This window comes from Cydia pomonella, chromosome 2, assembly GCF_033807575.1.
Source record: "Cydia pomonella isolate Wapato2018A chromosome 2, ilCydPomo1, whole genome shotgun sequence".
In the NCBI taxonomy this organism is placed as follows: domain Eukaryota; kingdom Metazoa; phylum Arthropoda; class Insecta; order Lepidoptera; family Tortricidae; genus Cydia; species Cydia pomonella.
This window is the reverse complement of record NC_084704.1, coordinates 19,115,983-19,129,180: the sequence shown is the minus strand read 5'-3', so window position 1 is coordinate 19,129,180 and position 13,198 is coordinate 19,115,983. Positions and strand designations below refer to the sequence as shown.

General features: G+C 36.7%; 1 protein-coding gene across 2 annotated transcripts; it reads right to left on the bottom strand.

Annotated features, from left to right (window-relative positions):
- Window positions 1-436: 436 nt before the first annotated feature.
- LOC133534584 (acylphosphatase-2) lies at window positions 437-10,363 on the bottom strand. 2 transcript variants are annotated; one of them, XM_061873755.1, is made up of 3 exons: window positions 10,017-10,363; window positions 4,686-4,812; window positions 437-1,896 (listed from the first exon to the last, which is right to left on the bottom strand). In XM_061873755.1, exons 1-3 carry the CDS (start codon window positions 10,078-10,080, stop codon window positions 1,782-1,784), a joined length of 306 nt encoding a protein of 101 aa, XP_061729739.1. In that variant the 5' UTR covers window positions 10,081-10,363; the 3' UTR covers window positions 437-1,781. The 2 variants fall into 2 exon arrangements, with proteins under 2 accessions (XP_061729739.1, XP_061729738.1); XM_061873754.1 differs by lacking the exon at window positions 10,017-10,363 and adding an exon at window positions 6,687-7,056.
- Window positions 10,364-13,198: the final 2,835 nt, after the last annotated feature.

Sequence of the window (13,198 nt, the reverse complement as noted above, 5' to 3'; positions counted from 1 at the left end):
AGAAACGATTTCAATAGCACACGCAATGCAAGTGTTATTTTAAACATCAAACTTCTATGAAATTATGACGTATAAATAACCCTTGCACTGCGTGTGCTATCAAAATCGTTGCAGACTTATCTTCGTCTAACTCTAATTTCACGATGAGAGCAGCCTGCTTCGCCCATGACCGAGTCATGGATCACCTACCTATATCTACTAGATGGATACCTAAAAAAAAGTAGACTAAATTAACTAGATGGATATAAATCTTCCAAAAAGTGCATCTCAACAAAAATATTGCTACATGAATGAAGCATTGCGACGGGGAAAAGAAAAAAGCCTAAAGTATGGTGATCGATCGTCCTCGCAAACATTGAATGAAGTGCATAATGTAGCCTGTGCGAGAGACAATAATTTATCACGGTCTTGTCATAAGGTAACAACAAAAACATACTAGACTTTACTATTTATTTTATAAGTAAATGTTTAATTTGATACACTTCCCAAAATAAGAAACATGAACAATCTTATCAAATCATAAGCGACTCATAAATAAAAATATATAAAAAGGAGGCAATTTACACACTTTGTCCATTAATTCTTACGAGTATTACCTTGTTTTTCTATGTTAAAGTGAAAAACCTAAGCCCTGGAACTGGATTCGAACTTTAAAAATCCAAAGCCCTTTGCTTTTTTTCCTATGCTTCTTCGGTGAATATTCGTGATGGCGTGTTTATTCGTGTTTGTGTTCATTTGGCTGTGTTTAATAGGCGTTGTCTTACTTGTGTTAGTCATCAACAGACATTCATCTCAGTGCATCTCAGTCGTACTTACCTCAATATGTGTATTTGTGCACGCGAGACTCACTGCGAGGCATCTCAAATCAATATCAAGACAAGTTGTAATTTCTAAAGTTCGAATTCGGCTACTTGTTCAGCAGTTTATTGGTCAAGTTTTCCGCTCCCGATAAATAGCACAGCATCACGGCTTGCATCATTATTAGGCCGGTTGTAAACGTCCGGTGTTTTCGCCGGACAATTGTCCGGGCTCAGTGACGATGTCTTGTTTTCTTGGGTGTAGCTGTGCGGTAGCCACATACAAAACTGGACGTAGTCACGTAATATGGTCCGGTTACCGGCGAAAACACCGGACATCTACAACAAGAGGTTAAAACGTCTTACAAAATGCATACCTAAAATCTAAATACATATATGAGAAGTCACTTTGGTATAAGAGATCCCATCGAAAACATAAAGGTGAAATGAGAGCCAAGCTCAATATTAAGAATACGAGTATGCGTCGTTGTTGACTTTGCCGGGAAAACAATTGAGATCTATATCTATATATACAGGATTTGTTTTGGCTAGTTTATATACCAACAAACTAAATTTTAGAAAAGTAACATAGACAAATACATATAATATAGCCTGTACGTAAAAACTGGCCAAGACAAATCTTTAACTTTAATTACATCCTAAGTGAACTATAGAACACCATTGGCACCCATATAGATCTTAATTGTTTTGCCAGCGAAATCAACAAACAAGCATATTCTTAATAATGAACTTGGCTCTCATTTCACATTTATGTTTTTGATGGGATTGTTCGAGACAAGTCTGAACATAGCTTTAAACATATACATTATTGCTGTATGTGACATCTCTTCCACATGCAATACCTACACTTATATACTATACCTACTGCTGACCGCTATTACAGTGTATGTATTCGGACAACTTGAACAATAAAAACCGTATTTATTTATTTCAAAAGTAACAATTCAAACTCGTTTGCAATTTTCAAAACCGTATGGTGAAATCGTGGTAGTCAAGGCGAGCCAGCTGCTGACTGTTGGTCAGGTCGCACTTCTGTATTTTGCAGCCCGGCGAGCCCACGGTGCTCAGCCATTCGATCCTGAAACAAATGTCCTCAAATTATAGATAGGTACTTCCAAATGGCTTGCGCGCAATCCACGAGTCGCTCGCGTACTTCGTTGCCGACCAATCTTAACAGATGAGAAAAAATATTAGTGGGTACTACTTTATGGCTTCTGTATAGGTTCATGGTGACAAATGCAATTTTCAAAAAGGTTGTGACAAATTGATAAACATAATTGTAGTCTTTGCTGCCGTTGAATACGGTTTAATGTCTGAGACTAACTACTGGCCCCAAGAGATATGTCAGTTATATTTTATCAATTTGATGACTTTTTGTATGCTACCTGGCCTAGTGGGTAGTGACCCTGCCTATGAGGCCGATGGTCCTGGGTTCGAATCCCGATAAGAGCATTTATTTGTGTGATGAGCACAGATATTTATTGCTGAGTCCTGGGTGTTTTCTATATAATTAGGTATTCATATATTATATATATATATAACGTTGTCTGAGCACGCCCCGTTGTACCGCATGTACAACGGGGAGTGCTCCGAGGAATTGTTCGGATTAATCCCTGCCACTTCTTTTCGCCATCGCCCTACGCGACAACATTTCCATCCTCACAACTTAGATGGCAGTGCTCAACTGTACGTTTCTCCAGGAACTTTCTGCCTCGCACAGTTAAACTGTGGAATGAACTGTTGCCTGCGGTATTTCCGGACCGACACGACGTTCAAACCTTCAAGAAAAAAACGTACTCCCATCTTAAAGGCCGGCAACGCACTTACAACCCCTCTGGTGTTGCAGGTGTCTATGGGCGGCGGTAATCGCTTACCATCAGGTGATCCGTCTGCTCGTTTGCCTCCTCTACCATAAAAAACCCCATAATACAATATCTTCTTGAGCTTACTGTGGGGTTTAGTCAATTTGTGTAAGAATACCCAATATTAATTAATTAATTTATTTATTATTGATATGTGAGATTCGATTTATAAGAGCTAAGAGCATGCGACTTGCAATCCAGAGTTCGCGGTTTCAAACCCCAGCTGGTACCAATAATGAGGTTTTCGGAACTTGTGTGCGAAATATGATTTGATATTTACCAGTCGCTTTTCGGTGAAGTAAGACATCGTGAAGAAACCGAACTAATGCCAAAGGGTAAAAATTTGTGCCTATGTCAATTCTTGAGATTCGTTGCCAAGGGGACCCCAGGCACCCGTGAGCCGTGGCAAAATGCCGGGACAACGCGAGGAAGAAGCGTGAGATTCGATTTATGTGCTATTTTCTGCTCTGGTTTGCTTGCTTGGACATTTAATGTGGTTTAGATTGTGCTATAGTTTTGAATTCATTGATTACTTTAATTAAAAATAATTACTGACAAAATTTTAAAATAAGCCACTTATAATTACATTTTGGCACGCATCGCTGCCATCTATTTGCATCTATTTTATGCTTGTTAAGAACATGGCTGCGACGTGTTAAAAATGTTAATTTTCCAACAACAGCGCATTGGACCGAATCCAAAAAAACCGCCAAGAGAGAATCGGACTCACGCACCGAGAGTTCCGAGTGACAACTGGCCCCGTAGCCAACGTTACAATCGTTCACGCTCCGTAGCGTATCGTAGCTATCTCTCTCTATCACTCGTCCGTATTAGTGCGACTGTGACAGTTGCGTTTCGTTCGCCACGGAGCGTGAACGATATGCACGTTGGCTACGCGGTCACTAACTAAAAATATAAATTTATTCTGAATGATTTTGTAACACCTCTGGAGTTGCAGGCGTCCATAGGCTACGGTGACTGCTTACCATCAGGCGGGCCGTATGCTTGCTTGCCACCGTCGTGGTATTATAAATATATAATTTTGAGCTGAGTTGTGTTTCGGATTTTTCTTAGTTTCGGAAGTACCGCGTAAACATTTCTTGTAGGTAGTTCAAAACTAGCTGCCCCGGCTTCGCACGAGTTACACAAAACCTTAACAAATTATATATTTAAACCTTCCTCATGATATTGATACTTAGATCAAAACCGCATGAAGATCTGTTCAGTCAGACGCGGCGGGGGACTTTGTTTTATAAAGTGTAAGGATTTCAAAACTAAATAGAATATTCATTTAGGTGTGACGTGTGATTAAGTATTTAATTGAAATAACGTAGTCCAGAGACAAAAACATACATAATATAAATGGATTTGCTACATATATAGATCCGAGGGTGTATCAAAACTCCTTGGAACTATATGTATAATCATTAAAAAAGAAGGGTTAACAAAATAGATAATGGTTTAAAGGAAGGTTTGCAATATAAATATATTATATACATATATGTATATAAAGTAATGGATCAGTTTAAATGCTGTAAACCTGTCTGTTGTGTTGCACGATGAATCTATTTACCACTCAGTATCAACTCCTGTTTCCACAATATAACTTGAAAAATGTTTCGGCACTGTTTGTCTTCTCCGTAGTCCATTTATTGTATCTTTTCATGTAATGACTGTTTGTTGCCATAATAATAATAAAAAATAATAATAATAAAGATATTTTTCATTTTTTTCATTTTAATTTTTTTTTTTTAATGAAAAAAATATTTGTCTTAACAATACCGACTCGGAACTATTACTGTAGCTAGACTTAGTATATGTATTAGAATAGGTACTAATAAAGCTTGACGCGAGGAGATAATACTCCTCTAGTTGAATGTAAGACCGACTCGGTCTAAGTAAGTATGATGTTTGTTTTTTACTGTGCACCAGCGCGCGGGTTCGTAACAAGACTAGTTGCAACAATAAATACAACAAACAGAGAAAAACCTCGGAAGATACTGACATTTGATCCATTAGGGGCTTAACTCCTTGTATTTTGCCCACGATGGTGCCTTGTTTTGAGTTCTTCACCCATCCTACGATGCCGATGGTCTCCGCTACCTCTTTGCAGTATTTGGTAAAATAACAACCTGAAATAGTGATACACATTTAAATAAATAGCTCCATTAACCGTGCAACAAATCCCAAGCGAATGTTTGCGGCATTCGATCGATCGATTTAATTTGTAGCACCTAATGTACGTATTCGGCATTGTCGGGAATGTATCGAAAATCGCATGCGATTTCTCGCAAGGTCTATGGAGCTCTTAAAGAAATCATTATATTAAAATCATGTACCTACACTTTAACGTACATAATATAAATAATAACAAATACATTTGTGTTTGTTCTTAGATATGTTATTTTACATACGAGTAAATAGATAAGTACATCCCGTAGTAGCTTCTCAGTGGTTGATTGTGATACATCCCATACTTATATCCCTAAGCCGGACTGTGTCCCTACGAATATCCTTTCTTGAGGGTTGATTATGATTATTACCTACATCATAATTGTCAACTTATGTAGGTAACATAAAATTTTAACAAAAAGTTATAAAATTAACAATATATAGGATACCTTAGCAAATTTCTAGTAGGTATGCCAGTAGAAGATTCTGGAGGTTTCGTAGGTAAACCGAAATGTAACTTTATTATCTTAAATCTAGACAAACTCCATTAAACATTGTATTGTTAAGTATTTAATCTATTATTATCACAACTGTAGATTACGAGTATGTCGACGACCGGTGACAATTAGAGACGAGACGATGAAATTCGCAGTAGCTCGTAGGTATTTAAATTTTACTTGTCACAGTGAAAAATAACATGGAAGTCGCTAGAGACCTCATACTATTGTCAGTATGACAAGGTAAATAATGGGTCACAAATTAAATCTTTTGACTGTGCCTAGATCATAAGTAGCTCATATCAATAGCAAAGTACATATAGGTATTTAACAAAAAAATAAGCTTCGTTGAATGAGCTATGTAGGTACTGTGAAGGTTTGAAACCTTCACAGTCTTTGGTAGGTAACTGGCAACAAAATCAGAAATCTGCGTTTATCTTCCACCATAATCTAGAAGACACCCTTTTACATGGTGGAGGTGCGGGGATCTAGACAAACAAAAGCGGCCAAGTGCGAGTCGGACTCGCTCATGAAGGGTTCCGTACCATTTATGACGTTTAAATAGAAACTACTTACTAGATCTCGTTCAAACCAATTTTCGGTGGAAGTTTGTATGTATTTTTATCATATATTTTAGTTTATTAGTAGATAATGTGTATCATATTTTTTTTTTAGTTTTATCATTCTGTTATTTTAGAAGTTACAGGGCAAACTATTCAGTTTAGAAAAAATGATATTAGAAACCTCAATATTATTTTTGAAGACCTATCCATAGATACCACACACGTATAGGATTGTAGAAAAATATTATTTTGAGTTTTAGTTCTAAGTATGGGGAACCCCAAAAATGTATTGATTTTTTTTTCTATTTTTGTGTGAAAATCTTAATACGGTTCATAGAATACATCTACTTACCAAGTTTGAACAGTATAGTTCTTATAGTTTCGGAAAAAAAGTGACTGTGATATAAACGGCCAGACAGACGGACATGACGAATCTATAAGGGTTCCGTTTTTTGCCATTTGGCATTTGGCATGTTTCGCCAGTTATTCGTATACTTCACATTTTATTTATGTTTAAAAGAAGTTTAAAGAGGAAACACGTACTTTGAATGAACCAAATCGAATGTCCCAATCTCAATCGCTGACACCGACCTACATGCGTACGCGCCCAGGCTAATAATACTACTCTGATTAGCCGATCAACCGTCGCTCCATAATTAGGTACTAATGTGCTAGTTAGGTATATTAACTTAACTAGACGAAAGAATCGGACCACACACTCTTCCATATTATCACGTTAGCTGAAAGAGGTCAAATGCGTTTTTCGATACGTACGTGGGCAGGTGTAGCGAAATCTATTAATTGCAAGGATTATCAGAGTCCTCATAACTGCCACCGTCATCAATTCCTAGTCAAATGACAAGTTAGCCAACCAGCCAGTGGCTTTCTAAGCCCACATTAGGTATGGGCAAAGAGATATTGATTGTAATTAAGTCTAAGAAAAACGTGGCACCCAGTTTGACAGCCGAAACAGATAGCGCTGTACTGCGCCATATGTTTTAGGTCATTGAATTGTCAAACGTCAACTTTTGACAATCAGAGTTAACGCCAATGTTCGAAGCCGTACAGCGCTATCTCCTTTAGTTTTCAATTTCAAAGTACGCATATACTTATAGTTGCCTCCAGAAACAGGCGAACTAAATTGACAAGTGCACAATGTGCACAAATGATACCACAGTTTGGCCAGTGCTATTCATATCGATATTTACAAAAGTTTGAATAAAAGAATATTGCGAGAATTCACCGTTAGGGGCGCTACTCTACTGTTGTGCGGTCAGTTCAAATGTAACTTTAAGTAATTTTTTTATGTTATTTTACAAATGCTCGTTGGTATTTCGAAAATTGTGCATATTTCGAATATTTCATGGTAATATTGGATAAATATACCGGGTGTTTCCTGTAACAAACGATACAACGTTTGACTATTAATTTAAAAAATATATAAATTCATAAGATTTTTTCCTTTTTATACAAATAAATATTATTTTAATTGTACGCCGTCATCAATGTATTTGACGTTGCTTGTCACGCTTTAAACATAACATAACAAAATTTGTAATACATTTTGTCTTTTTTTAAACTTTAAAGTGTAATAAAAATCCAAACATAACTTTATTATTAAAAGTTGCTGCACAAATGTTGGTCCGTTTGAGGAGTACAACCTACAGTTTAATTTATTTCTCCTGTTACAGGAAATGCCCCGTATCGCAATAAAAAAAATATTTTGGCTCTAAATACAAATAAGGCCAACCCAGATGGGCAATTTTTCGCACAATCTGATTAATTTCTCAATTACACTGTGTGGTATGGACGCAAAAAATAGATCATATGATCTATTTTTTGCGTCCATTTTGTCTTTTTTTAAACTTTAAAGTGTAATAAAAATCCAAACATAACTTTATTATTAAAAGTTGCTGCACAAATGTTGGTCCGTTTGAGGAGTACAACCTACAGTTTAATTTATTTCTCCTGTTACAGGAAATGCCCCGTATCGCAATAAAAAAAATATTTTGGCTCTAAATACAAATAAGGCCAACCCAGATGGGCAATTTTTCGCACAATCTGATTAATTTCTCAATTACACTGTGTGGTATGGACGCAAAAAATAGATCATATCGGTGATCCCTATAACTTCGATTGAAACAACTTGCCCCCAACCCTGCATACTAACAGTTTTGAATGATTCACGGTTAGATTCCCTACACTTCCTTAACCTAACCGTGATTACCTTTTATATTGTTTTTATTGAGCTGCCGATATTTCGACTCAATTACCTACATGCATCTTGTTCACGGGTAACTGGAGATAACGGGTGGGTGTCAAAGTTGTGTAGACCGCGCTTGGTCTACCCTGATTCGTGCGCGTCGGCTGCGTTCGTTTAAAGGTAATATAAAAGGTGATCACGGTTTATATCCCGGTCGATTTAAATGTAGGTATTGCATACTAACATCGAAATTTGGTATTTTCGCCTCCGCATCTCCTAATTTGATCGGTAACGTCACAATCTTACAATCGAATCAATCACTTTTCTCGTGACATTCATAAATCGAAATCGTTTGTGACCCCTTTATAATTATCACATGGGTAATAAATACTATATCTTACTTATCGATACCATTTTATCGACATATATACTTGTGACTTTTCTTTGCTATTCCTGGTATCATTTTATCTGTCAATCTCATGTCAATTTAGTTCGCCTGATTAACACATCTTACTCAATCAATGTATCGTTGGTATGGGTAAGTATCTATGCGGTGTTTTCTGGTTCGTAATTACTTTTCTGTATCTTTAGATCCTACAGCAGAGCAGGTTGTCCCAAAAGTTGTCTGAAAGAAATTGCTTTACAGCAATAAGATTTGTGGTGCGCATACAAAAATATTAAGGTGATTATTTATTTAATCCGGTTTTAAAATTAAAATATAAAGAAACCAAATTCGTGAGATAAATAATATCATACCTATTGGGCTAATCAAATTAGATCCACAAAAAACGTAATCAGGAATTCATTCCCAGCAAGCTGGAAATCGTTTTAATACCTTCATTTGGTTCTAAATGCGTGTAATCTGAATTTGCATATATTTTGGGAGCTTTGGGAGATACATTTTCCTTGAATTGCCAAACCACTCGATCTAGAAGGAAGAAGGAACCCACCATCAACTACCAGCTAAGTTTCGTAGATCAGACACTGGTGAAAAGGAGTTTTCGGATTTTAACATGATTATACCAAAAGTAAAGAAATTCAAACTGACTACGAATTCATATTAAGGTACCTTTCGACACCTCAGATGTCAATTTTCATGATTAGAGTAAATTTTAGCTACAAGCTAAAAAACTGAAAAAGAGCAAAAATGTATGCACACCTCCTTGGGATTGCGCAAATCGGATCACACGCATTCAGGACCAAATGAAGGTATTAAATTTAATAATTTGTCTTTACTGGTTTGATTTAAAATCTAATGACGTTCCATTTTGTTTTGTGTCACTGTTCATGATAATAAGGGTTCCTTTTTGCCATTTTAGCTACGAACCTCTAAAAATAGGTAGGAGCTACTACGTATACCTATCCAATAATTGCACTTAATATAATCCTTTAGGTAAGTTCTTAATTGAAATGTTGAAAAGATATTGCATATCACATTACAAGTAATTAGGAGTCCGAGCAAGTTTCAAACTTGGAATCGTTTAAAAGGATCAATATTTCAAATGTCGAGCACATTCAAACTTTCGCTAACTTTTACCAAAATTATTGCAAACCATTTTGTTTAAGAAAGTCGTTTAAATAATATATTAAATACTTCAAATAACAACTTAATTAATGAGATATGCTGAGACAGATATTAAGTTTAATACTTCCCTCTGCTCACTAACAAAAAATGCTAATATTTATATAACTAACGAAGAGGTTTATTGACTACTTAAATACAAATCTACAGGTATTAGTGTCCCATCAGCTGCAAAAGTGCATGGCAACTTTATCATTTTTATCAATGAAATCATTCATAATTTCTTCATGCAAGTTCGGAGCTCACTGTACATGTAGATAAGATAAGATGATTAAGTACACCATAATGTTTAAAATGTTTAAATAAGGTAAATACTCACCTTGAACCTGCCCAAATACTTCAAACTCAGTAGAGTACAACTGATTCGGATCCTCAGTACCCATTGTGAAACACACACTGTAAACTTTAACAGGTGAAATAACAGCCAAATTATCAGACACCGCCCAAGCCGGGTGAGTGAACGCCGCCCAAGCCGCCGAACGCGCCCAAGTGCCAATGTTACGTCGCTGCCCTGGCTTATCTACTAGAACTATTTTTAACCTTAAAGTGCATTATGCATATGCCTGTAAAAAACTAACGTTACGGGTACGTACGCAATTTAGGTACGTAATATAATACAAAGTTGACTTCCCTGACAAACTAGTTAAGACGAGTAGAAACTTATTTAACAAAATTATGCAAAAAAATAGTTTTTATTTGTGTTATTTGAAAGCGTTGGTAGCCTAGCGGTGAGAGTGGACGACTTTCAATCCGAAGCGCGGATTCAAACCCCGGTGCGTACCAGTTATTTGGATTTTTTGTACGATTACGATTAGATATTTACCAGTCGCTTTTCGGTGAATGAAAATATTGTGAGGAAACCGGACTAACCCCAATAAGGTCTTGTTTGCCCTCTGGGTTGGAAGGTAAGATGGCAGTCACTTTCATAAAATCTAGTGCCTACGCCAATTTCTTGGGATTAGTTGCCAAGCGGACCTCAGGCTCAAATGAGCCGTAGCAAAACAGCTGGAAAACGCGAGTAAGATGATGAGTTGTTTATTAATTTTTGAGGCCAGGAGTTCTGTAGGTACTTATCTGTTTTTCCGAATCGCACAGCGCCTATTCATTTTATTCCATTACCTATAGCCTATAGGTGGCAAGTTTGTGTAATTTTGCCATTAAAAATATCATTAAACCAAAACTGTAGAATTTAACCAGTCGTACTTAATACTAATCGCGTTTTATGCCGTGTTTTGTGTATCAAAAATTAAAGACAGACATTTCCTATATCGGTAGAGGTAAACACTGTGAAAACCAGCGTGAAAACCTACATAATCCCATCAAAGCCTTAGTTTCTCCTATGAGATAAGGCATAATTATAAGGCAGTAGTTGCTCAAGTACGTTAACCCAGCTTTCTTCGGGATGCACCGGGAAAAAATCAGTCACTAACATCTTTGAACATTAAAACCATTGCGAGAAAGAACATAAATATTCAATATAAACCTTGTCACGTTCGCACATAAAATAGATAGATACCTACTTATATAGCTATACCTTTCTATAGGTCTCATATAAATACCTAATGGTATGACTATTAGGTGGATATGGGTTGGCCGGACGCCCCTCTCGAGTAGCCTGTTCCGCCGAACAATTACAATTAAATGATTGACCACAGATTGGCCCAGCTTCCTCATTAACGATGTGACGTCGAAATGGGTGAAGGATTTTATTTTTATACAACTACGCACCTGTGTGTTAATATCAGGGTCAAATGTCTTTTCTGTTCCCGTATCTAGAGGCATTTCATTTTAATACCACATAAAAGGCGCGTCCTGTAACTCCTGTTATTTGCAGTGGCTCGTTAAGCTTGTAAACGCATCGTTAAATATTTTTAGATAATCTGTCAATTTCCTTACTTACCTTTCTACTGCCGGAACGTGGATCTGTCCAAGAGATACTGAATTCTAATAGAGTTAAAAACCCACAGATTATTAGTAATGACTTGTCTCGTCTAGATTTTTTTTTACAGATCTGCGCCATGTAAAACAACTTAGCCCGACTTACTTTAGCAAAAACTGTCTAGATTTACTTTTTATGGTCGGTCTAGACACAAATTTAAAAAATTACTGAAAATAAATAAATAATTCTTACATAGTAAGCATAATCCAATTAAATGTCAGTTAAAATCTATAAAAACAAAAAGATACAAAATTAAAATTCAATTATATAAAAAAAAAAAATATATTCAGTAACTTCATAACTTAACAATATGCAGGTTGGCGTCTCTTTTTAAGTACCTATACAAGATACCTGTGTCATAAGACACCGCTCTTCCTTACTGGTTTGCTAAGTAACAATAACAAAACAACGGTTAAAAGAAACAAAAATTAATTAAATTAGAACGTAAATTTAAATGTAACAAATTAAATTAAGTTACATTTAAATTTACGTTGCAGGAACTTTGAATTTTATAATAGAAAGGAGCTAAATAACTAATTGAAGCCACATGTGTGCGTGCGCGCGCGCGTGTGTGTCAGTGTGTGTGTGTGTGTGTGTGTGTGTGTGTGTGTGTGTGTGTGTGTGTGTGTGTGTGTGTGTGTGTGTGTGTGTGTGTGTGTGTGTGTGTGTGTGTGTGTGTGTGTGTGTGTGTGTGTGTGTGTGTGTGTGTGTGTGTATGTGTGTGTGGTTGCGTGCGAGCGAGCGTGCGTGCGAGCGTGCGTGCGTGCGTGCGTGTGTGTTTGTGTGTGGGTGTGCGCGTGCGCGCGCGCGCGCGTATGCGTGAGGTGTATGTGTCAGCACAAAACTGTAGCATAGAAGAAAGTTGGAAAGAATTGGCGAAATATTACGTGATTTTAACTAATAACTCTTCTATTTCTGTGTAGTTCTCAGTTTTAAGCCAGTTTAATATTGTATTTCTTACATTCTTTATTTGTAGAGGAATTTTGCAGATAGAGCGATATACTGTCTTCTAGCATATGCAGACTTTGTTGGAATGGGGATAACATTTCGTTTCCTTTTCCTTGTGGACCTTGTTGACGTATCCTCTCGACAGTACCTAGTATTTTTATGTCTCCGTAAAGTCGTCACATTCCACACATACAGTTTTCTTACCGATAGGAGGTCACTTACTTCATACAGCTTATCGATTGGGAACCTGTATGGTTTACAGTACATGACCTTGAGTAAAGCTCGTTGAGCTCTCTCTAATTGAAGGAATTTGGTTTTAGTGGCTCCACCACACACTGAAATGCAATATATAAGAACCGATTGTGCTAAAGAAATGTAAATTTGGTTGAGAAGATTTTTGGTGGCAATGTGTCTTAAATTTTTAAAAGTCCACATGAGTTTGCGAATAATTTTCACGTCAGCAGCTCGAACAAGGGTAATTTGCTGCTTAAAAACAGTGAGCAAAATCGCATTTTGCTCGAAACCGAATTTCGTCATCTAACCTCTTTATCACTCTCGCGTATTCGAGCGATAAAGAGGCAGATAAGTAACTAAATTTCAAATTACGCGTTCCT